The sequence below is a fragment of the Oculina patagonica genome, chromosome 2 (assembly GCF_052425735.1).
Source record: "Oculina patagonica isolate OP01 chromosome 2, crgOcupat, whole genome shotgun sequence".
Lineage (NCBI taxonomy): Eukaryota > Metazoa > Cnidaria > Anthozoa > Scleractinia > Oculinidae > Oculina > Oculina patagonica.
Window position 1 is genome coordinate 4,624,007 of NC_135759.1, and position 23,989 is coordinate 4,647,995.

Below are 23,989 nucleotides of genomic sequence, written 5' to 3' on the forward strand. Positions count from 1 at the left end.
ATACACAAGCAAACATGATTCTTTTTTTTCTAAGTAATCAAATAACCACACTGAGTTTGAGACTCACAAACAATATAAATTTCTAGCTGCCCAGAATATTTTTTTCTGTAAGTGAAGTGAAACCCCTTAAGAGGAAGGGGAGTAAAAAAGACATGTAAAATTAAAGTGAAAAAGGTGCTATCATATTTTTTCTTCTTTTTTTTTTTTTTTTTGGGGGGGGGGAGGGTGGGGGTTGGAGATGCGGTGACCCTTTTTAGTGGAATGACAGAATGTCACTTCTTTGCTTCCGGTTAGCTTCACACCGGTTTGCTTGTAGTTAGGTTTACCCCTGTTTGCTCGCAGTTAGCTTTATTCATCCGGTTTGCTTGCGGTTAGCTTTAACTCTAAGCTGCTTGTGGTTAGCCTTTCACTCCGGTTTGCTTGGAGTTAGCTTGGTTTGGGCAATATGCTGTAAACCCTTAGCCATAACCTCTGCCATTTCCATTCAAAATTAAAATATAGGCAAATATTGAAAATGAAAATAAATAAATGAATGAAAAAAAAAAAAAATAAAAATCGACCTTATTCTAAATGTAGACATTTATTATTTCCTTTATACTCTAAATATTAAGTGATTTTCTTTCTTTTAAAGCTGGTAAAGTAACACAAAAATGCCTAATTTACCACGTGATATGTCTATCTACCCCGACATGCAGCCCTACTCCCCCGTCCTTTTTTCTACACGAAGGTTACATAATTGCCTGTTTTGCAGCATAATTTCCCATCCAGACTTCTGGATGATTATGATTTCGGTGGAATTATGACGTTTTGATTGATTTTGTTTGTTCTCTTACTTGGTGTTGTTGTACACGGTACCCGGGGAGGGGGTGGGGGTGGTACTCCCATATAAGGGCTATACGGGTATGTGCCGCTCAACAGGGTATGCTATTTGCCTCTCTGACTTTGAAACAGGGTATACAAATCACCGCCGTGTTTTTATATCTATCTCCATATATTTCCATGGTGCATATTGTCTGGAACAGGGTACCCATTTTGCAATGTTTGTCTGGAACAGGGACGCAAATTCAGCCTTTTTCTCTGGAACAGGTCCAGTCTTAGTGACTCAGCGGCACACCCCCGTAGTAACTTTTGGGGAGAACCCCCCACCCCCTCCCCCGACCAGTAAAATAGAATAAGGAACAATATTAATATTTATAAAAGAAAATAAAACAAATAAAAAATTCTTAGCCTTAAAATTGTACAATGGCCAGAATTCAGAGTTCGTTAAAGTGCAAAATAATTAACTGGGGAGCTCCGCTTTTAGGCTTGCCTAAATCTATATATTAATAAATTAAATAGAAATGTCCTTACAGGTTTTTATTTACAATATTAAATAACAAATACTTAAATGCTGTGAACATGATCTTTCATGGCATTCTTTAATTCTTTCAACGACTTACTTTGCTTAATGTCACTATCTAATTTCTGTAATTTATTTAACATAACATAACATAACATAACATGAACTTTATTTCAACTCGAATTGTAGAGTAGCCTGAAAAAGGCTAATATCTTCGAGAAACAAAAATTGTAAAAATGAAAATTTACATTTAAAATCTATTTACATCTATTTACATGAGAAAAAAAATAAAATGTTAAAATATACCATTATGCCTGAAAGGAGATTCCTTTTAGGAGTCTTTTAAAACCAGTTAAAGTAGGTTCAGATCTTACATTATTAGGTAAGGAGTTCCAGGCCTTAGATGCAAAATAACGAAAATTCTTGTTGCTCTGTGAGTGAAAGTACGTTGGCCGGTGGCGGTCTTATATAGAGGTATATGTAGCGAGTCGCGAGTGCGCGTATTGCAGTCATGAATGCTTGAGCGCTTGGTAAATTTATTGCATAAGTATTCTGGTGCGAGGCCATTTAGGTATTTATAGGTTATAGGAATGAAAGGAATACCTTCGAGTCGCCCACGTATGACTTTAAGCTGCAGGCACTTGGAGCCGAGGGCAAATCACTCGGTTTATTACCAAGTAGCAATGACGAGAGAATTGCGCCTTGTGGGACTCCATGGGTTATTGGCAGGGAGGCCGAAAGTGTGGAACCACTTCGGACTGACTGAGAGCGCCCGAAGAGATAACTCTTGAACCAGTTAACTGTGGAAGGTGATTGTCTTACTTTAGAGAGTTTAAGAAGCAGCTGTGAATAGTCAATGCTATCAAAACCTTTCGAGGGCTGTGAGCTTTTTCTTATCCATTGCTTCTAAGACGCGATCAGTGAGGTATATGTTTTCAGAGTCTCTGTGGAGTGGGTTTTTTATTACCACTCTGGTGGGATGTCAAGCGATTATTTTTCAACAGGCAGGAGTTGAATTAGCTATGAACAATTTTCTCGCAAACCTTTGATGCAACAGCTAGTAGTGATAGTGGTCTATTATTAGCCGCTATATCATGGTATTCTAGTGTTCCTGTTTAAGTTCATGGTCGCGTCGTCGCGTAGTTCAATTCGCTATCTGTTCGCGCGAGCTGCCAACCATCGGTTTTGGGGGAAAATGGCGGTTTTCTGAACATGCACAAGCAAGTTATCCTGGACTCTCTCTTCTCGCACCTGGGTTTAGCCCCTATTTAGGGCGCGGAGAGGAGAGATCTGGGATTGGACTAGATGGGTAAATTTTCGTTGAAAATTAGATATTACCCTGGCCCCTTCTTTCCGTTGAATACTTAAGACATTGCGCCTTCCCCTCCCCCCCCCCCCCTCTCTCTATCTATCTCGGTGTATTACTTTTTACCCCTCTCCCGTTTTAGCACCACCCTTCTGGTAATTATTGCACAGTCCCTTACTCCACCTCGTGTGGGTGTCAGTCTATCAAATAAAATAATTATACCTAAGTAGGATAAACGAATGCGTTCTTGTCCTACCGATTATGAAATTATTGTATTTTCTTCCTGTTTGTGCAGATTGTAGTGGATGCAGGAGCTAGGCCGCCTCTCCCAGAGGTTGCCGAGTTCCTAACAGAATTTGCTCAGTTGAAAGGGCAGAGCCAAACGAAAATAATTTTTCCAAACGCAGCAACGAGAAACACAAGAGGCCCAGTTTTCTTTAAGTTTGTTCGTGTAGAATACGATAAAGAACACGGGAGATTGAAACTTTCTGATGGAGAGTTTGCAGGGCGTGCTGTAAAAGCGAACGAGAGAAGCGGCAAAAAAAAAAAAAGATAAAGCTGAGTATGAAGAGATTGTTGTTGGCATGGAGCTAGAGGACTTGTCAGGTAAGATTATAGACCAGCGTAATAATAAATCAATGAATTCTTTATTCGTTATGACTATGTGTCTTCCCCGGTTAACAACGTGACAGTTAAGATTCGCGTCACTCGGTGAGTTGTCAATATGTTTCGTTTAGAATCATGTTGCACTTCATCAATGTTGCAAGGTATATATTCGAATGCTGCATCGTTTGAAGCGTATGTACTCTGTTTGCTTGCCGGCAAACTTGGTTAAAAGACAGAGGATTGCATTTATTGTGTCACTGATTATATCTCAATTATCTCGGCATCCTTTAACACAACGCATTCAGAAATGATCCCGAGGGGAGGTGGCTGTACACAACACCGATTTTCAGTTTCTGGGATAGGACTATACTGCCTTTTATTTCCATTAGGGCTTTAACATATGAACAATTGGACGAATCTGCGTAAGCCATTGATACTCAAATGATCAGGATTGAAATACGTTACCGTGTTCTTTTCCTAAGAAGAAAAAATGGGAAAAATAATGGGTCTTACCATAAAGCAATTTTTGAAATTTAAACAGTTCTTTAAGGAAGACTCATTGAAGTCTGTGATTCGGCTACAAAAATTCACAAAGACCCTGGCAGGTTTCCTTGTCGAAGAAGATTTCTTACAGTTGCAGTGAAACATTTTGTATTCTGTCCTTCAAAAATCGATTTTATAGACCCTTCATACTCTGTTAGGAGTTATTCCTTTTCAGTTGGACCTTCAGAGTTGTGCGTTTGTACTGTCGTGAATTGTAATAACGTCGTGAATTGTAATACCTGTCGTAAATTGTAATAACAGTTGTCGTGAATTGTAATAGCTGTCGTAAATTGTAATAACAATTGTCGTGATTTGTAATAACGCACCTATCGCAAATTGTAATAACACATTGCCGTATTTTGTAATACTCCGAGCTGTCGTAAATTGTAATATTGTCGTGTTTTGTAATAATCCTTTAATATGAGAATTAGCAATCATACAGAAATCTGATTTTCGTTTTCTATAACTGGGGAAAAACAGTTAAAGATTTCGTGGTGTAAATTTATTCCTGCTTTGTATCGTCATAGTTATTCAACATTATTAGCTAACTACTCACCAGAACTGCGACAAATTTGCAGCAAAGCACGTTGTAAGGAAACGTGAAGTTACATTTGTTATTCCTCTAGTCGGTTTTTAACAAGTCATTGGTCTTCATTTTTGTGAGGGGAAAACCATCTAAACATATTTTCATGATATTTAGCTTGTCTTTTAAGTGTTGAGCCACTCCACCCTTTATCTCCCTTCGGTGTCGTCTGACCGACTTAAATTTTCACGTTAAAAAAAGTAAAACGAGCTATGAGGAAGATAACTGCCGTAGTCAAACACAACAGATTAACGGCATTTCTTAACACTCAATAGTAGTAATGGCGGTTCTTCTTTCTTTTCTCCGTGTTTTCGTTTGATTTTTACAACCACATCGACCTTGTCTTCCTCAATATTTATTGCCATCATATTGATTTTGTTTCCAGGCTCCATGGCAATGATGTTGTGGTATCAGACCACCCATTGTAATTCCGAACTCCTCCTATTTTCACAGTGATGTTCAATTAAATAATTTTGTTTGGATGGCTTTTTTATTTTATTTTGGCTGAAAGAATTGTCCGGTGAATAACCCTTTAATAATATCATCGGCGGAGAAAGGTTGAAGCCAGATAACTAAAAATAAATGTTAAAAAGGTAAAAACTAAGAAACAGCGAAGTTAATTTTTCACACTCCGTGCCATTGTTCCTGAGAGTGAGGGGCTGGGCAATGCAATTAAATGAGGTACCATTTCTTCCCTTTTTATTTAGAAAAAAAAACAAGCTGTGAACTTGAATTTTGTTTTGTATTTTCTTTCTTTTATCAAAATAATGCACATTTAAAAAAAAATAATAATAATAATAATTGCCGGAGCCTCTCACTAATTCCCTTCGATGTACGTCGCCGGAGTTTAGGGGGGGTCCTTCTTGGACTGGCACTAGTTACGAGTGCGAAATATTATGTTTTCAATGTAGTTTTTCTCGTTCCATGCAACAAATTCACCATAAAGCATTACCAAACGATCAAAAATGGCCTGCCAGGCTGCCATTAGAAACTGCTCTAGATCTGAAGTTAAGAATAGAGTGTGATAATACTGCTTATTACAAAACACGACAATGTGTTATTACAATGTACGACAGCTCGCAGTATTACAAATTACGGCAATGTGTTATTACAATTTGCGATAGGTACATTATTACAATTTACGACAACTGTTATTACAATTTACGACAGGTATTACAATTCACGACAACTGTTATTACAATTTACGACAGATATTACAATTCACGACGTTATTACAATTTACGACAGTACATGCGTTGTCTGTGCTAAGATGAAAATTAATGTCTTAGGAGTAAACTATGCGATTTTTCGCGCGTCGATCGATGTTGCTATGTGATCATACTGGCTGCAAGGCATTGTGTTAAAAAACGCAAGGGATTGTGGTACAAACTGAATACTGATCAAATTAATCTAGATTTTGAGCCGTACATAGTAATAAGTAAGATAATAATACTGTTTCGCTCACTACGCTTGCTGCGAAGAATTTTCATGAAACCAGATCCCGCCTAATCGTGAGCTCTTGGGCGGCTGTGTTGATGTCTTTGACAAGTAACACTTTATATATGCCGGTATATGTTAGGTGTCATTAAGATGATAGTTTTGTGTGTCTTCTGTGTGAGCAGTTTGATTGGATAGTATATCAGTAGGTCAGTCCTGCATTGTCACACATTGTTACACTGACCGTACAGTCGCCTCCGCTGCAGAGAAGCCTACCTTTCTAACTTCTGGTACAAGATAATCAATGTTAAACATTTTTCCCGTACAGTTCCTCCAGAGATTCTTGCAAGAGGACCCTTGGCCTTGACAGCGTATACCAATGCTCTTGGTGAGGGAAGAACTTGTGTCAAGAGGGTGCCAGTCATGCTGATTGGGCAGGAACGGTCAGGAAAGACCAGTTTAAAGAAGTCATTGAAGGGGCAGGTTTTCAATCCAGATGAAGACAGCACTGACGGGATAGCTGTTGATCCTTCACATTTCAGTGTCAACTGATATCTGGAAGCCAGGGGATACAGATCAAGAAACTTCCGCCATTTCGTATGAGCACCATGCAGCACGTTTGATGCGGTAGTTTGATGGAGGAAAAACAAACACCTTCAAGTGACAGTATTGCTCCTAGCGAAAACCAGAGCCATCAGATGTACCAGAGAGAGGGAAGAGGACGCAAAAAAAAAAAGAAAAGAGCCTGCCAAAAGAGCTTTGAAACCCATCCAGCCTGGAAGTAGCCTTCTGGTTAGTAGAGATTCATCAGAATCAAGTCGAAATAATGCCCGTGGCCATGATTCCAAGTCACCAGATGCACCCAGAGATAAATTGGACCAGAAGGACACATCAAGAGTACCAGAAGAAATAGCAACATTGGTTGAACGATTGCTTCATAATGAAAAGATGGAAGAAGACGACGAAGACGTCTATTCTATTTTGTGGGATTTTGGTGGACAGTCAGTTTACTATGTCACCCACCCGCTCTTTCTTACACCAAGGGCGATTTATCTTTTAGTGCATGACCTCAGCAGAAATCCACACGACAACGCCAATCCTCTTGTAAAGCAAGGAATGTTCAAGACGATTGAAGACAACTTTAGTCTGAAGACCAATTTGGACTATCTAGATTTTTGGATGACGTCTGTTGCTTCCCTATCCAGTCAAAGTGGAAAACAACCAGCAAGTCCTAATTCTGTGGTGACACCAGAGAAACTTCCTCCTGTGTTTTTAGTGTGCACTCATGCTGATGATCCTCATGGTAGTGAAGATCCTCGTGCACTGGCCAATGAGATATTTGATTTTCTACAAAACAAGCCTTATCAAGCCCATCTGTATGAGGACGTCTTTGTTGTGGATAACACTAAGTCAGGTGGAAAATCTGAGTGTCCAGAAGTATTACGTTTGCGGCAGGAAATACTTGCTGTTGCTGAGGAGCTGCCGCAAATGAAAGAAGCCATTCCGATCAAGTGGCTGCAATACGAGAAAGCACTTCAAGTTATGAAGGAAGACGGAATCCAATGGATTTACCTTGAAAGAGCAAAGGAAATTGCATCTGAAGTGTGCGAAATTAATGATGATCAAGAGATTTTAACATTGCTGAACTTTTTACATGACCAGAGAATTTTAATTCATTTTGATGACACTCCTGAGTTGGAGAAGTTAGTGGTCTTGGATGCTCAGTGGTTGATTGATGTCTTCAAGAAGGTGATCACTGTCAAGCGATATGACCATAAAGAGCGCAAATTTAAAGACCTATGGCGTAATCTTGAGAAAACAGGAATCCTTGATGAAGAGCTTTTAAAACATGTTTGGGGTGATTTGTACCAGGAAGGAACTTGTGAGTGCCTTATTGGAATCATGGAGAAATTCAGCTTGATGTGTCAGTGGCCTTCATCAGATGCTTCAAGTAGCAAAAAGTATCTGGTACCATCCATGCTGATGTCACACCCACCACAGAGCATCATGAAACTTGTAGAATCTGCACAATTCCCCTCTCTTTTCCTTAAATTTGAATCTGGTCAAATACCTCCCAGCCTGTTTCCCCGACTGGTGCTGCAGTTTTTTCAGTGGTGCACTGACCAATTTCCAAGCCCAGACGAGCCCCAACTGCACCACAACTTTGTCAGGTTTTACATCTCCTCCGATGTAGGTTGCTCTGTAGTCCTTCTGTGTCATCCATCTTCGCTTGAGGTTGTTATTCTCAGTGAAAATCACACTACTGATCTTGATGAAGGTTCAGAGTCGAAGGTGAGCCTCTCCGCCGATCGAAGCCAATGCACATTTGAAGTGTTTGTGGCCCGTGCTGTGCGGAGGCAATTGGAATTGTTGCTTGAGTGCATGAAGAACGAATTCTGTTGGTTGAACAACATCAGATGTGAAGTACGTTTTCTCTGTCCAGCCTGTTTCCAAGGAGGCACAGTTAACTATTGTCAAACTCACCGTGCTGTGAGTTGCAAGCAAGAGGAATGTCTTCATTTTTGGTCCGAGCCTGAGTTGTTCAACTTTCCACAACCTGCTGTTTGCCGCAAGTCTGCTGGTGCAGTGGAAACAAGGGTGAAAGTAAAGCAGTTTGTGCCTTGGGCTATCCCTCCTAATGAAAAGGTAAATACATTTACCACTTTCTATGAAGTATGATATCTAACAAAATTCATTTACGTATTTATTTGATAAAGCGCCCTGAGCGCTTGTTCGAGGTGGGCGCTTATTCGAGGCTGGGCGCTTATTAAATTTTCACCATTTTTAGCACTTAGCAAGTTTATTTTGCAACAAATCAACAAATAATAACAAACCTTGATTATGTACCAAAGCAGAATTTTAACTATTCACTGAAGCTTTCTGTAAAATACTAACAAGCTATGTCTTCGGGGAAGTCTGTTAGTAATACTCGATTTCAATCTCACTGATACTCCTCTTGTGGACTTTAGTTTCTTGGGGGAAGTGGGTGGGCGTTTATTCGAGGGGGCTTATTAACTTTTCCTACCTTCAGGGTTTGCGCTTATTCGAGGTGGGCGCTTAATCGAATAAATACGGTACTGGAAAAGTGCAAACATTCTCTAGACCCCGTGCACTGAATTATTTCAGCAACGCCATATCTCCGCATGATACCAGAACGGATACTACAGCATTACTAGACTTAAAGAAAAAGCAAATTAGTTATCATGGTTAATGTTGCAAATAAAAGTTATAGATATTATTACCTTGTTCATGGACATAACATGCAGTACAGGTGAAGTTTTATAGACCTTTAGTTACAGTACGTAAAGAGACCAAATTGCAACTAGCATGAGATAAGGTTAATTATTTGATACTCATTCCTTTCTCTGTTCTTGATGTTTCAACAACAGAAACCTACAGTTAAAGGTGATGGAGGATATCTTACTTTTGTGTAAGGTAAACCCTACTTCTGGTAGAATGTTTATTTTATGTATATCTTGGATTATTCCGCATAGTGTTTGTTACGCGCTTAGAGGTAAAGTCAACTCTCTCAAGAGGGACACTTCTATAAGTAGGACAGGATTTGTTGTCCCAACCTTTCCGAATTTCACGTTTGTTTGTAAGACGGACAGCTAGCGTCGGTCCCGAGGGTGTCCGTCTCGCTAGAGCAAGCTCACTGTACTTATTCTTACATTAGCCATGTTTTCGACTTTCAAGTTTATTATTGCTGTTTTCAATTAAAGTTTATTGGTTTGTTTACAACAAGAATACTCAGGCCTTTGTCTTTCGTAGAAAACAAAGCAAACCAGCCATGTACTGCCGCCTCATTATTTAAGAAATAGTTCGTAAATCCTTTGTTTCTTCGCTGCCTGCTCTTGGCACACATGCCGGATTTTTTTTTTGGCAGTTTACACTCTATGTCCGTTATTATTGAAAAGTGAAATGATGAAATTGCAAAACAAAGTTGGTTGAATAAGTTGGTGGAATGAAGTTCATTTTTTTAAATTTTCATCATGTAAAGAATTGTGTTCCCTTATTTACAACCAAGCTGCAGTATTTACTTGATGCATTCCAGCACGTAGATCTCGTTCTGTGTATTTTTTTAATCATGGAACAAAACTGGTTAAAGTCTCAGGTTTTAAATTTATTTTAAAATCCAGAGAACGGAGAGGAGATACGTGAAGAGCAGGCCCTTGCCTTACCTTGTGCAGTTCAAGAAACGTTAACACTTCTATCACAGTCATGCAATCCAAAGGATGTCGTGGCTCGACTACAAGAGGATCTGCAGTTGGAGCAAGCCTCTTTAGAAAATCCAGACTCAGAGACCAAAACGATGATCCGTTGCGTAGCAAGAAAAGCAAAATGTTTAAGCAGGCTTGATGTGGTGAAACATTTGAGGGAGGTTACACCAGCTGGGACTACAGGTACGTGTTAAACTAGCATCAAGTTAAATGCCTTTTTGTTGAATTTGCATGTGAACAATGCAATTTCTGAATAAGTAACGAGCCTACGTGATATATAGCCACTACGTAGTTTTTATTACTTGCGCATTCCGGTTTAAATTGCAAGGAAGTTTATTAAAATCGTTATTAAAAATTAGCACAGTGTCATGATTGTGTTGATAGAGATATTGGCGTATGTTACGCTTGGTAGAAACCAACCAAAAAGATATTATTCAGTCACTGACACAAGCAGGTAGAAAATAATTCCGAGTGCTCCCGACACTTGTCGAATATATGACCTTATACCACTGAGCTACGAGAGACTCGTCAGAGTTAGGCCACATACTACTCTATATGACCTATGTAAAGGAGTGATAAACTTCCCGCATACGCCTAGGATTAGTTTGTCAATAGGTGAGATATGCCCGGATAGCTGATGACACATGTCTAGCAAAGTGGAAATACAACGAGAAGGATGTATATCATATAGTCTCGAATGCAGTCAATGACACACACTGTAAGCTATGCTGGGTTTAATTTGGACCTGAGCGTTTTCTTTGCATATTCAGCTACACGATACATCATAGATATCTTCCCCAGAGTGCAGTGTATTCATTCTTGTTTTAATTCTACGTGTTCTCATTTGAGTTTGTTCTTGACAGGCCCACTACTTCATGAAAACCTTGATGTTCAGAATATTCCTCTTCAGCACAGTAGAGATCTGTCGGTGCATTTGTGTGGTAAGGACATACGATGTGTATCATCATACAATGGAGATATTACATGTATAGTAATAGTAAAGTGAAAAGCAAAGATTTTAGTGGAATGAACGTTATAAATTATACAATGGTTATAAATATATTTTAACTTAATTTTGAATTCGCCAGTAATGATCTACGCCCTGAGTTTTATCTTTGCTTGTTCTTAATTACATGTAGTTGCATTTTTGTGCACAAAACAGTGAATTTCTATTGTATTGTCCAAATGGCGGCCTCAACCTTAGGAGATCTCGAGCAACAGTTTTTGTGAGGGTTCACTGGAGAAGCGATTTTTATGTTGGAAAAGGTGTAAAGCGGTGTTCATTTTGTAGGCGGAGATGAGTGGATGATGGTCGCTGAGAGACTGGGCTTGTCACCAGCAGAGATCCGTTTTCTAGAGAAGCGATGTCGTAATCCGTTTGAGCCTGCACTAGTTCACAGCCGCAATCAGCAGTATTTGAATGTGGGACAGCTGTATGATGTGCTTGTTAACTGCGGATTCCCAGCATTTGCTGATTTACTATAGAAGATGGATTTACGTGATTTAATTTTCCATTCCGTAGGAAAACAAGAAAAGTGTAATATACTCTCTTAAAATGGAATTTATTGATGTTTCATTGTTTTTGGAATTTAGATATCATTCCAAATCTTTTCAATGAGCACTTCTTGTATTACTTTTAAGTTGGAGAGAATATCGGGCACAATATGATCCTAGTCCTAAAGAAGCCACTCATTTATTGATTTGTTAACTTCAAGGATTAGGTACCGTACGCACTAGGTTGACAAAATTTGTTTGCCTCTTCTAGAAATCTTGACAAGTTTTGTCTTCACTAAATTTTCATTTTGGTAATCGCGTACGCACTTGAAAACACCAAATTATATTGTGCCAATCCAACAGTATCAGTACCTGCAACTGGAAAGTAAATCTACAATCCATAGTAGCTGTATGGATTTTTCTGCAACATCCCAAGCCGAAGGTAACAATAATCATCACTATAACTTTCGCCGTTCTCCATGTTCACGGTTTGATTGCTGCGCAAAAATTAACTACTTTGGCGGGCTTCTGCCCAGATAAACTATTTGAAAAGTGAGTTCAAATTTCCTCGATTGACTTTAGCCTTCAGGTTAAGGCATGTAAATTGAAGAATCTGTCAGTTTTGACGCTTGACAACCATTTTTCCTGCCCCGAGCCAGGACAAGGGCGCCTTTGAAGTTTGGAACGGCTTGAAAAAACTTGATAGGAAAAATCACTGTGCGCACTTGTAAAACAGAACTGATGACAGATATTTTTGCCAAATAAACAAAAAATAACCTGTGCGTACGGTTCCGTATAGATGATCTGGATTCATAGATTGCCTAAAAAGGTGTGGTATCTTAGTGGTTGCTAAGGAATAATGCTACCTTCAAAGTGAACGATCAAAACCTTTTCCAAAGTGAAGCTGCATAATACTTAAAATCATATTATGTTACTATTAACCATGTTTTTTAGTCTGTGTAACTATCGAAGTAAAATTTTGCTTATACAGTCCTTTGAGTGTGAAATTTGTAAAAGTTATATTAATCATAGAGAATTTTTTTTTAACTTAGCCTAGAAGACCCTTTCACGATCGTATAAAATTACACTTTATGGGTAATCAGGGCAAGATGGCGGTAAATTCAAAGGTTTGTATGGACATTACAAGCTAGACGACTCTTCCTGAATTGAAACGTTTAAGACTCTCTATTTGAAAAACATGACATATGGCTTCAATATTCCACTGAGTAATTATGGACACCGTAGCAATTATTAAAATTTTTTCGTGAACACTCTCTCTAGCTCTCCCCCATATATTCTCTGTAATTTTTGCACAGCCAGTTTACAGAGAATATATGGAAGAAATCAACTTTTGCAAAAACATTATAGATATAATAAAGGACTTCTATGCACTCCAGGTTTAGCGTGTCGTTTTTTTTTTACTTAACAAATGAGGCTTTTTAAAAATAAAACTCGCAAGTATACTTTGAGGAAGAGTCATTTAGCTCTGAATTTCCATACAAACCTTTACATTTCCGCCTTCTTGCCCTGATAACCCATCACGCAATCAGTTACGATCGTGAAGGGGTCAAAAAGCACAGAGTCCATGTTTACACTAAAACAGAAAATTAATCCTAGAATCCTATTTATCAAGAGTATAACAAACACTAGAATCTAATTGGTCATCAGCGGCATGATTTTAGCCCAAACAGGACAGCGTCATGCTTATTATTGGACAGTGTACGCGTCATGCCTAAGTTATAGTTTCTCGTGCATCTCGGGCAAAAACAAACATAACTGTTACGTTTTATTAAGTTATGGTTAACAAATTTTGTTATAGTTTTGATTAATTATAATTAGTAACAGGACTTCGTATCGTCCAATCTACCTGTAATCACACTCGTGATGAAACAAATCGGACTCTTGCTTCACGGTCGTCCGATTTTGCTAATTACTCGATTAAAAAAGACCAAATCGAACTCTACTCCATATTACCATTATTAATTTGCTCCCTTGGTCCTTTCCTTTTTTTTCTTTTCTTTTTTTTTTTTTTTTTTTTTTTTTTTTTTTTTTTTTTTTTTTTTTTTTTTTTTTTTTTTTTTTTTTTTTTTTTTTTTTTCTCTTTTCTCTCTTCTTTCCCCTTCCCTCCTATTACCATTATTAATTTGACTCCACTTGGTCCTATTACCATTATGTATCAAGGTTAAAGAAGAATGCACCCTACAAGTGGTGAAGGTAACAAGTACGTAGAAGGATGTGAATAGATCGAATTGTTTGATCCACTGCGACAGTGTTTTCTTTTGCTATTTTCAAGTTACAGGCTTTTGTCGCAGAGAAAAATATTTCACGGACTTTTTTATTGAATTGTTCTAACAGATTATTGTTTATGGTGCGTGACGTTTCTATATAATTTGGAAATCATTACACTTATACTTTGTGTTTTGTAAATTTATAATTAATTAGTATATATAGAGCGATTTTTACTTGAGTGTCGAAAGTTATTCGCGATTGGTTTGGTTTTGCGTGACTAAGCTTAGTGGAGGGTCTGAATCGGGGTTTAGTGTTTAGTGTTATTTGCCCATAGTTTTTAGTGTTTGCTGTTATATTGGCCAATTTTTTTTATGTTTATTGTTTCTGGAGAAAATACTGTTAACTGTTTGGAGGGTTTTTCGCGAAACATGAACTGAGAGAAAATTTTCGGATTTCTCTTCGGAAATCTTCGGTAGTCTTAGGGAATTTCGGTAATCTTCCAAACTAATTGAAAATCGTTGGAAAATGGCCGAAAACTTCTTTATATACTAAACAAAATAATATTGGCCTTTTTGGCGCCGTTTTTGTTTCTTTCTGGATATAATTTACTGTTACAGTGAATTTTTTACTGTAAGTGTTAAAATGCCTAAAATTTTACTGTTTCATGTTACAGAGCCAAAAAATTTAAGTGTTTAGTGTTATCGAGGTACCCCCATTCAGACCCTCTAAGTGATAAGTAAGTATGTATTAAAAGTAAGTAAGTAAGTAAGTAATGGTTGGTTTAAGAAGTAAAACTAAAACCAATCGTGACTCACTCGCACACGTTTTTCCTGCACTTTGTGCCGGATTAATGTATTTTCTGCGAGTTTTGATTGGTTCACTGGATTGCCTGTGTCCTTGTGATTGGGTAGAGTGATTAGTCAGGATTTGGTTTAAACACTCAAACAAAAATCGCTTAATATGCTTGAAAAATGGCTACAATAAGTGTGTAAGTGTGTATTTATAGATATTATAGATATTTTAGATTTTAAATGTTAGATTGTTAATTATTTACGTAATAGATATTGTAAATTTTTAAATTTTAGATTGTAATTTTAGTTAGGGAACCTAAATAGGGATGACCACATGGTCCTCCTGTTCAAGTACCATTTGTGTGTTTGAATAAAGTATTATTATAATTATGACTTAACTGCGATTGAAGCGTATAATATTTAGTTACAGGTACACCTTCTGCAGTGAGACACCTTTCGATCGGAAATGTCTGCCTAGAACGACAGGGTCGTGTCCGGTTTTACGAAGCTAAAAATAGGAATTGTTTGTGTGTGGCCGAGCCACAACTGAGTTTCCACTTCGGAGAGGTGTCTTTTAGCAGGGGTTCGACTTTAAGTTTCAGCGTTTCTTTTTGCTTGGTTAACGTTTGCGCTTTAGGAAAGTAAAAAAAGCAAATAAAAGAGTTGCTGTTGGTATTTAAATGTTGTGGTTTTCGTGCTTTGCAAGATTGACTTGAAAGTTCCGAATCGAACGGTCCAGGTTCGAGCCCAGGCCGGGGCCGCTACGTTGTGTTTTTGGGCAAGACACTTATTAACTCTCACACTGATGCCTCCCTGCACCCAGGTGAAATTGAATCTACGGAATGCAGTTGCTTACAGGGCCTAGCTAGTAACAGGGCCGTATAACTAGAGAAACAGGTGAACATTTTAAAATTTCTTTTAGAGTATTCAGGATTTTTTAGAGGCTATATGCATTAAAACAATACATTGAATGTGCAAGAAGTGTGTTTTTTCTGACATTGCTTCGGTAAGAATTTTAGACTGGCTACGGTGGTTGAATTTGGCACTAATCGTGCAAGTAACACCAGTTGTAACACCATATCTTGTGGAACTAATCGTGCAAGTGTTTCAAAAATAACATCCACGAATACCGAATTCAAATACTGTATCTTATTAGACATGGATCTTCTATTGATGAAAATTGGTCCTCTGCATATCGTGAGATATTTGCACTCATTTCGCGCGTTATTTGTACTCCACGAAGCGCAGTTGGATAATAATACTGTGTTATATTGTTAGGCTACCCAGATGACTGACTTGCAATTGGGCTTTTGTACATTATGCTAGCATTTTTTCGAGCATTTTATTGAGGCAAAAGCATTGAGCATTAATCGAGCATTTTAGTGGCATTTTCCAGGAAAATTGATTTTTTTTCCGATAAAACAAAAAAGAAATTATTTTTTAGAGAAAATGAAGACTAAAACTCAAAATTGAACAACAAACAACTTTCTAGAGATAGTCACCTACTCTCTGTACTTATCCTCGTAGATGATTTCGAGGATTATGTTATTTTGGCTGTATTTATGAACTTGTATACGTTGTTGTTGTTACTTGCAACACTTGTACGTTTTTGTAAGTGTTAACAGTTAACACCATGTTAAAAACTTTGAAATTAATTTAAAAAAACCTGTTTGTATAATGAGCATTATCCGAGCATTTTAGTGACTTTTTGGGGGGAGACCGAGCATTTTAGTGGGAAAAATGGAGCATTAAGGTGGAGCATTTTAGTGGGGAAACAAAAGCATAATGTACAAAAGCCTACTTGCAATCATCAAACAACTTTCCGCTCTAGGGGAAAAAGTGAAATAGAGTGCATAATGAGACAAAACGTGTTTTCCTCGGGCATCCTGGGGCGTTCTTTAAACCCTCTGTAATGTTTTTATGATTTTTAAAGGATGAATAAGGAAGATTTTAAAAAGGTTTGCGGAAAACGTAAAACGGGTAAACGGAAGTGACGTCAATTTCTTTCTCCATCTTTCCGAGAAGGCACTGAAGGCAAGTCACGAAGTCGAAATCGACCATGCTTGAAGATTGAGCAAACATTTTATAGTTGTTTTGGTGACGATTTTTGACCCACTGACGTTTATTAGAACACAAGTTTGCAACGCAGGAGTATTCACCAGCTTTAGAGAATACACAACTCTCATCTGCAACCGTTACGGTAAGCTAAGATTCAGTTCAATTATGAAAAATTTGATCTTATTATTAATAAACATGCATTAGGGGAGTCTTATTATTTTTAATACAAGCCTCTGAACGCCCCCAAACCTTGACTCTGAAGCTTAAATCGGGGTCTTACAAACAATGCATTGAGAAAACCTTATACTATTTTCAAATAAATTTTGTAAAATGTTATAATGGACCAAGTAAAGAACTCACTATTAAACGAAATGAATATGCCCAATGGATATATCAGCTTATTAATTTATAATTCCCCTGAATTTTAAAGACAGTGTATCGCACGATCGCGTGAGAATTCGAGAAAATTTAAAATTGAAACGTATTGGGTGTATATGGCTTACTGCAGCTTACTGAAATAGCTTTATAATTGCATATTCAATTTCAAGAAAATGAAAATTATGACCGCTAGCGAGAGTTGTTTCGCAAACAGGAAGTTCTACTGCCACTAAAATCAAGACACTCCAATGATCGCTCACGATTAGCATTGATGATTTGGAAAGCAGTGTTCAGTGGAAAAAACTTTAACAGCTTAAGTCATAAGATAGAAGAGGACAGTAACTCAGAGTTTAACGACAATTTTTAGACGGCCACGCAAGTAAACACTCCTCGCTTCTTCATCGAACTTTCCGGTACGATTATTTACCATCCTAGATCGAAGAAATGTTCGACAAGCTCTTGTTCTTTCAGTTCATCGTTGAAATATTATTAACCTTCAATTTATTAGATAAATGTACAGTTGAATCCCGATAACTTGAACCTTCAAGGGAAATCGAAAACAGTTCGAGATATCGAGGGTAGAATTAGTAAGAAAATGACCTGAAAGGGAATTGAGAATGGTACGAGTTAGCGGGAGGTTCGAGTTATCTAGGGTTCGAGTTATCGGGATTCAACTGTATTGCTTTTTACGGCTTACAGTAAGTTTCAACGTCAAATGTGAACAAAGATCGGTATTATAAATAGAACACAAATCGAAATTGAATCGAGCAACCCAACCAGATTTGATATAATGTTATCCATGAATTTAGTTCTATTCTTTTCAGTAGAAAGTTGATAGAACGTTTATCCGTTCGCTCAAATTACATGTACATGTATCGAAGTATCCAACAAAATCGAACTAAATCGAACTGGCTGAATAGAATCCTGGCTCGAGTCCAGTCCTGGCTCGAATCCTTAGCTTATGTCCTAGCTCGAGTCCTGGATCGGTATTTAGGTATCCTGTAGAGTATGTGGGATATTTTAGGTAAATAGGTGGTATTTTTTTATTGGGGCTGTATTTACAAGAATGATAAAATAAATGTGAATTTTAATCACATGAGTGATTCAGTGTAATTTGAAGGAACTACAGGAGGCGCGGTGGCCTAATGGTTAGCGCGCTCGACTCCGAGTCGCCGGTAGGGCCCGGGTTCGAGGCCTGGCCGGGGCGCTGCGTTGTGTTCTTGCGCAAGTGCCACAGTGCCTCCCTCCACCCAGGTGTATAAATAGGTACCGGCGAATTAACTGCTGGGGGGGGGGGGGGGTAACCCTGCGATGGACTAGCATCCCATCCAGGGGGGAGCAGCAATACTCCTAGTCGCTTAATGCTACGGAAATCGGGATAAGCTCCGGCTGTATGGGCCACTTGGCTCGGACACAGATTTTACCTACTTTACAGTTGCAAATTTATACCTATTTTACCCCTTCAGGCCCCTCTTTGTACACTTGGCGCTTACACTTTGTACACTTGGCGACCAGGGATTACTCGTGGCCGTTTTAAATTGAGTATATGTTATTTTTGGGCTAAAACAAGGGTGTCTGAGATAAATGTCAGGATGTTAGATTGCTTGCCTGTAAAATTCTGTGCATGTGCTTACATACAGAGTTTATGTGACAATTGTAGTATAACAAAAATATTTGAATTTCCTTTAAGATGCCGATTGAAAAAGTCCTTCGAGCCTTTGCAGAGGAAAATTTTGATGAAGATCACTATTACCCAGTCTGTCACGGCCAAACGGCAATGATAAAACCTCTTGGTATTGTTGTAAAGAAACCGAGATCAATTTACAAGCGACCATTTGGTAAATCAAAATTTATCGTCATTGCAGTATTGAATGATTATGTAGTGAAAGAGAAAAGACAAGAATTTACTGAGACCGTGAACTCGACTTTAAAGAAAGAGATCCTAGAAATAGAGGAAGACGAGAACCCTGAGATAGAAGAAGAGGAGGAGGGGGAAGGTACCTGGGCGGCGAGGTAACCGCTTCTTTGTAAATTTATTCCACTGATGTTTACTGTTTGATTTTCATCCAAATTGAAACGTACCCTGGGCGCAATTACCGGTCTCCGTCAAGTTCAGAAACTATACCGTAAAATCCCGGTTATAAGCCTCCCGCTTATAAGCCCCCCTGGTTAAAGGCCCATCTACCTGGAGACAAAAAAAAAACATCCGGTTATAACCCCCTTAAATATAAGCTCCCCTCTGCTGGATGACAGTACTGAACAGGGCTAAATGTTGCTTTATTATGACTTGTTAACTTACAAACGTATTTCGATCGACACTGCCATGGCTCGTTTCGAAACGTTTTTTTTTTTTCATTCCACTTATAAGCACCCCCCCCCCCTCCCCGGATATAAGCCCCTTCGTTTATAAGCCCACTCAAAACCCCTTATGAAGTTGTATAAGCCCAGGGCTTATAACCGGAATTTTACGGTATCAGTTTATTTTACTTCAGGAAAAAACGTTAGCTAGAAATTTGGAGCTTTTCATACCGGTATCACAGACTTGTATCTCGCCTTGCCGGTTTGTATATGAGTGCTGAGCTGCAGCTGGGACTAGCTCGATGTAACAAACTTTTTAAAAACTCGTGTTGTCGATTTCCCACATTCCTTTGTATTTTTGTTTTCTCCAACGCAGTCATGTATACGTTAGATTGGAACCCGCAAAATACTTCAAGGTCAACGTCAAGGTTGTGGACGACCTCGGAGAGCTGGAACTTGGAAAACTAGATCAGGAGTACTTTAAAGACCCGGATCTTCGTGAACTACTCGCCCAGACAGCTTTGGATGCAAACAGGATGGAAGGCCTTGAAGATCAGAAACTGCGTCTCATATATTCAGTGATTTATAGCGAGCGATTTTTACTGAAAGGCAAGCGTCAACACGAGGTATTCATTTGGTGCATATTATTCGTGTAAAAAAATCAATGTATTTGCTTATCCATTCAAAAATTGTCTCACGAGGGAGGAGTCAGATGTTATTTGACGTGGTAACTCCACTTCGTATGGATTGCAGTCTATCAATGCAAAATAAATTTGTTACTATCTTTAAAGAAGAAGCCACATCAGCTCTAACTGGTTTTCATGCGGTTCTCCAGGTCGAATTGGAATTTGGAAATGTTGTTTTTTTTGAAGAGAGGAAAAACCCTCGGGGCAAGGCGAGAACCAACAATTAAACTCAACCCACATATGACACCGGGCCGGAATAGAACCCGGGTCACATTGGTGGGACGCGAGCGGTCTCACTACTGCGCCATCCCTGCTCCCCGACTACAAAAATATGAACTGACCTAAGAACTGAATAAGATAAACGGAATTTGTCGAAAATAAGGAGGCCTCAGAAACTTTAAATTTGCATCCTTCTCACGCTTCCGACTTGAAATTATTGTCATTATTGTATTTTCTACCTTGTTTTAAAGGTTGTAGTGGATGCAGGAGTTAATGTTGTTAAGTTCCTAACAAAACATGCTCAGTTGAAAGCGCAGTACAAAAAGACAATCATTTCTCCAAAGGCGGCCACGAGAAACACAAGAGGCCCAGTTTTCTTTAAGTTTGTTCGTGTAGAATACGATAAAGAAAACGGGAGATTGAAACTTTCTGATGGAGAGTTTGCAGGGCGTCTTGTGAACGCGGAGGAGAGAGGCGGTGAGAAAGATAAAGCTGAGTATGCAGAGACTGTTGTTGAGATGGAGAAAGAGGACATTGACTTTCCAGGTAAGATTTTGACCAGGTATGAAGATAAATCCATGAATTGTATTTTCCTAATGACTATATTTTTATGTCGTTTAACTTGGACAATTGCAAGGTATACATTCAAATGCTACGTCGTTTGTAGAATGTTTCTGTCCGATTACTTTCAAACTTTAAGCTCTAGAAGCAATGGAATTCAAATTATATTGTGTCACTGATCGTTAATGCGTGAACGGATGTTAAAGATTTTTGCCCGAGTCGTATTGTACGATGACAAACTGAGTTTAATATATTTGTACTTGCAATAGGTACTAAAGTGCGGCACTGCACAGATAATATCTCGCCTGTAAACCACCAAAACGGTGCTAGTATGGGTAAAAAATGTGTCAAATGCCTCTTGCGTTAACCATTCCGTTAGTAAAGGAATAAGGAATATTTTTCTAAAAATGCAAACAACGCTTGTGTAAAAGGTATAGTGGAACCCCGTAAAAACAGCCATTTCGTTGTTACCGCCACTCTATTTTGGCCCGAAGAAAACGCAGTCAGTCATTTGCGTATTTAAAGAACCCTTTAAGACATCCAACCTGTTGTTACGGCCAGATTTTTGTGGCCCGTTGGTGACCGGGTAACGGGGTTTCCCTGTACAAGCGAACATCTACTCTTAACTCTGTTAGAGGAAAATCGAACGCGAATTTGTAAAACTAGGGAGACTCTTGATAAAGAACTGTTTTTCCTTTTGTTAGAATCTTTAACAGGCGAAGATATTAAGAAACTTGAAAAGATCATGGAGACAGTGTTGAAGACTGAAAAGAGCAGAGAAAAGCGCAAAGAGCGAGTGAAAAAGTATCTAAACTGGGTAAGACAAGAATATGTTATCAAATAGATGTTTGCATATTGTATGGTATTTATCATAAAACAATAGGACTGGCTTGCGGAAACTGTGACAGCAACGGCAACGAGAACGTTATCAAAGGAAAAAAAATTATGAGCAGTAAAATGACTTTGTACGTGCGTACATTTCTTAGCTATCCTCTGCAAAACATAACGTGAAATGATTAAGACGGAATCCACCAGGAAGTCGAGTAAAATTTATATTAGTTGGGCAAAAATCAAGTACCAGAATAATTTTTAAAATCCTATTGCGTTATTTCCTACCCTTAATAAAAGGTAAAGACGTAAGTAATTATCCGTGAACACCAACAACAATTTCTAATCAGAGTCTGAGAAAATGAATTCCAAAGTTCAAAAGCTAAAGGCAAAATCTCACGTGTAGCCATTTGTAAAATCGTCTCTAAGCGATTCAGTGGAATTCAGTGAATCTTCGAAATTTGTTTTCGATGTTTAGTGTTGTTAAAAAAGATTTCTTTTGATAAGATATTTGAAGCAGTAACACAAAAGTTTGCAAGCAGGTTTAAATAATTTTGGTACAACAATTTCGTATCAGAGTCTGAGAAAATGAAATTCAAAGTTCACAAGCTATAGGCAATTGGTTTTCGATGTTCGGTGTTTTTAGAAAAGATTTCTTTTGATAAGATATTTAAAGCAATAACACAAAAGCTTGTAATGAGGTGTAAATAATTTTGGTACATAATTTTGTCCAATAACTACTCGAAGTCTTGGCGGATTCCATCTTAAATTGTGCGTGTTCTGGACAGCGTGATCCGCGACAGCTCAGTGTTTGTATTTCTAGGAACTGATCGCTGCCCTAGCGTTACATATACATCATATTTCTTAAACACTGAATGTGTGCGGACTTGACATGTTGCTGCATGAATAGTATGAATTTATAATCAAGTTGTTTAGCCTGTGAAGATAATAGTCCATTTTGCAGTTGCCTGCCAAGTGACCTGGCCTTTGAATGGTAGAGAGGCTGAGGGTGGCCTTGCATTGATACAAACCTCCCTGCTTTATCATGTCAATGCAAACTAGTTAGCATCAAAACAACATGATTACACAACAAAAGCAGTGAGGTCTGTATCAAAACAAGGTCACCTCAAGCCTCACTTCCATTAAAAGGCCAGGTCACTAAGCAGACAACTGTAAAATGGTCTATTCGCTGAACAATGACCACATCACAGGGAGTCCAAGCTTATCATGTAATAGTTGGAGTGACCACGTGACTTGTTAGCAGAAACGTTTAATTTTCATTTATTGCAAATTAGAAAATCAATGCATTAATCTTTTCCCTCCGATAGTCAAAGCTTCAGTTTGCAAAATATTGTTGTATCGTATTAAATCTGTGGATAAAACTCTCCTGTGTGGCCATTCATATGTAAGCTATGGAACAGGACTTTCACATCGATTTGTCTCAGTATAAGGTGATTCTACCTTTTTAGTCTGCCTATACAGCCCTACCGTATGGCCAATTAATAGAAAGCTATTGAGCTGAACAACGCTTTGATTTGTCTTTCGATACTTTGAATAATGGAATTTGGGACTTATTTTTAATTTTAAATTTGGATGCCCTAGGTAGCGGAGAGGTTAACATTCATTACTTTCTTACCACTAAACAGTTTGAAGAAGCACTGATGAAAGAGCAGCAGAAGATATCCGTTGATAAACCTCTCACTGATGAAGACTGCAAGTTTCTTGAACGAATTTGTTGCCCAGCTCTTCCCAATCAGTCCATTGTGGATCTGTCCCCTTTTGACACAGAAAAGATTCAGGGATACGCGATAGTTCTTAAACAAATTGATGGTAAGAACTTGACCACTTCTTGTTTAAATGCTTTATAATTTTGGTAAGTATTTCTTAAAACGGATTTCATACTATGAAAGGCCTTCTCAGGGGGATATGAAGGGCGAGGTATTACCTACGGAAGTTGCAGCCATATCCTACCGATGCCTTCCCGATAAAGCGGCGGTAATGAACTAACGTTGATTATAAGTGCCTTCCGGGGGGGGGGGGGGCATGTTACTTACGGAAGTTGCAGCCATATCCTACCGATGCCTTCCCAATAAAGCGGCGGTAATGAACTAACGTTGATTATAAGTGCCTTCGGGGGGGGGGGTCCATGTTACCTACGGAAGTTGCAGCCATATCCTACCGATGCCTTCCCGATAAAGCGGCGGTAATGAACTAACGTTGATTATAAGTGCCTTGCGGGGGGGGGGGGGGGGTCCATGTTACCTACGGAAGTTGCAGCCATATCCTACCGATGCCTTCCCAATAAAGCGGCAGTAACGAGCTAATGTCGATTATGTGGGCCCCCTGGGGGATCCATGTTCCCTTGTTCCCAACAAAATTTTCCTTTTGTTCCCATGTTCCCTAAAAGTATTTT

The 23,989-nt window shown here is 38.6% G+C and overlaps 1 protein-coding gene and 1 pseudogene across 2 annotated transcripts in view; both read left to right on the forward strand.

Moving 5' to 3' along the window:
• The window catches only part of LOC144642850 (uncharacterized), a 51,831-nt gene that overhangs the window by 25,154 nt on the left and 2,688 nt on the right, over positions 1-23,989 (forward strand). The window contains exons 2-6 of the mRNA XM_078501949.1: positions 18,675-18,997; positions 19,659-19,908; positions 20,439-20,733; positions 21,453-21,565; positions 23,223-23,406. Coding sequence (XP_078358075.1) covers positions 18,675-18,997; positions 19,659-19,908; positions 20,439-20,733; positions 21,453-21,565; positions 23,223-23,406 — 1,165 coding nt within the window. The remainder of the gene's footprint in view (positions 1-18,674; positions 18,998-19,658; positions 19,909-20,438; positions 20,734-21,452; positions 21,566-23,222; positions 23,407-23,989) is intronic.
• On the forward strand, positions 3,198-13,504 carry LOC144642847 (uncharacterized; annotated as a pseudogene). The gene is made up of 7 exons (XR_013568794.1): positions 3,198-3,251; positions 6,143-6,438; positions 6,528-8,487; positions 8,532-8,552; positions 9,956-10,217; positions 10,898-10,975; positions 11,326-13,504. The product of XR_013568794.1 is annotated as an uncharacterized LOC144642847 (transcript).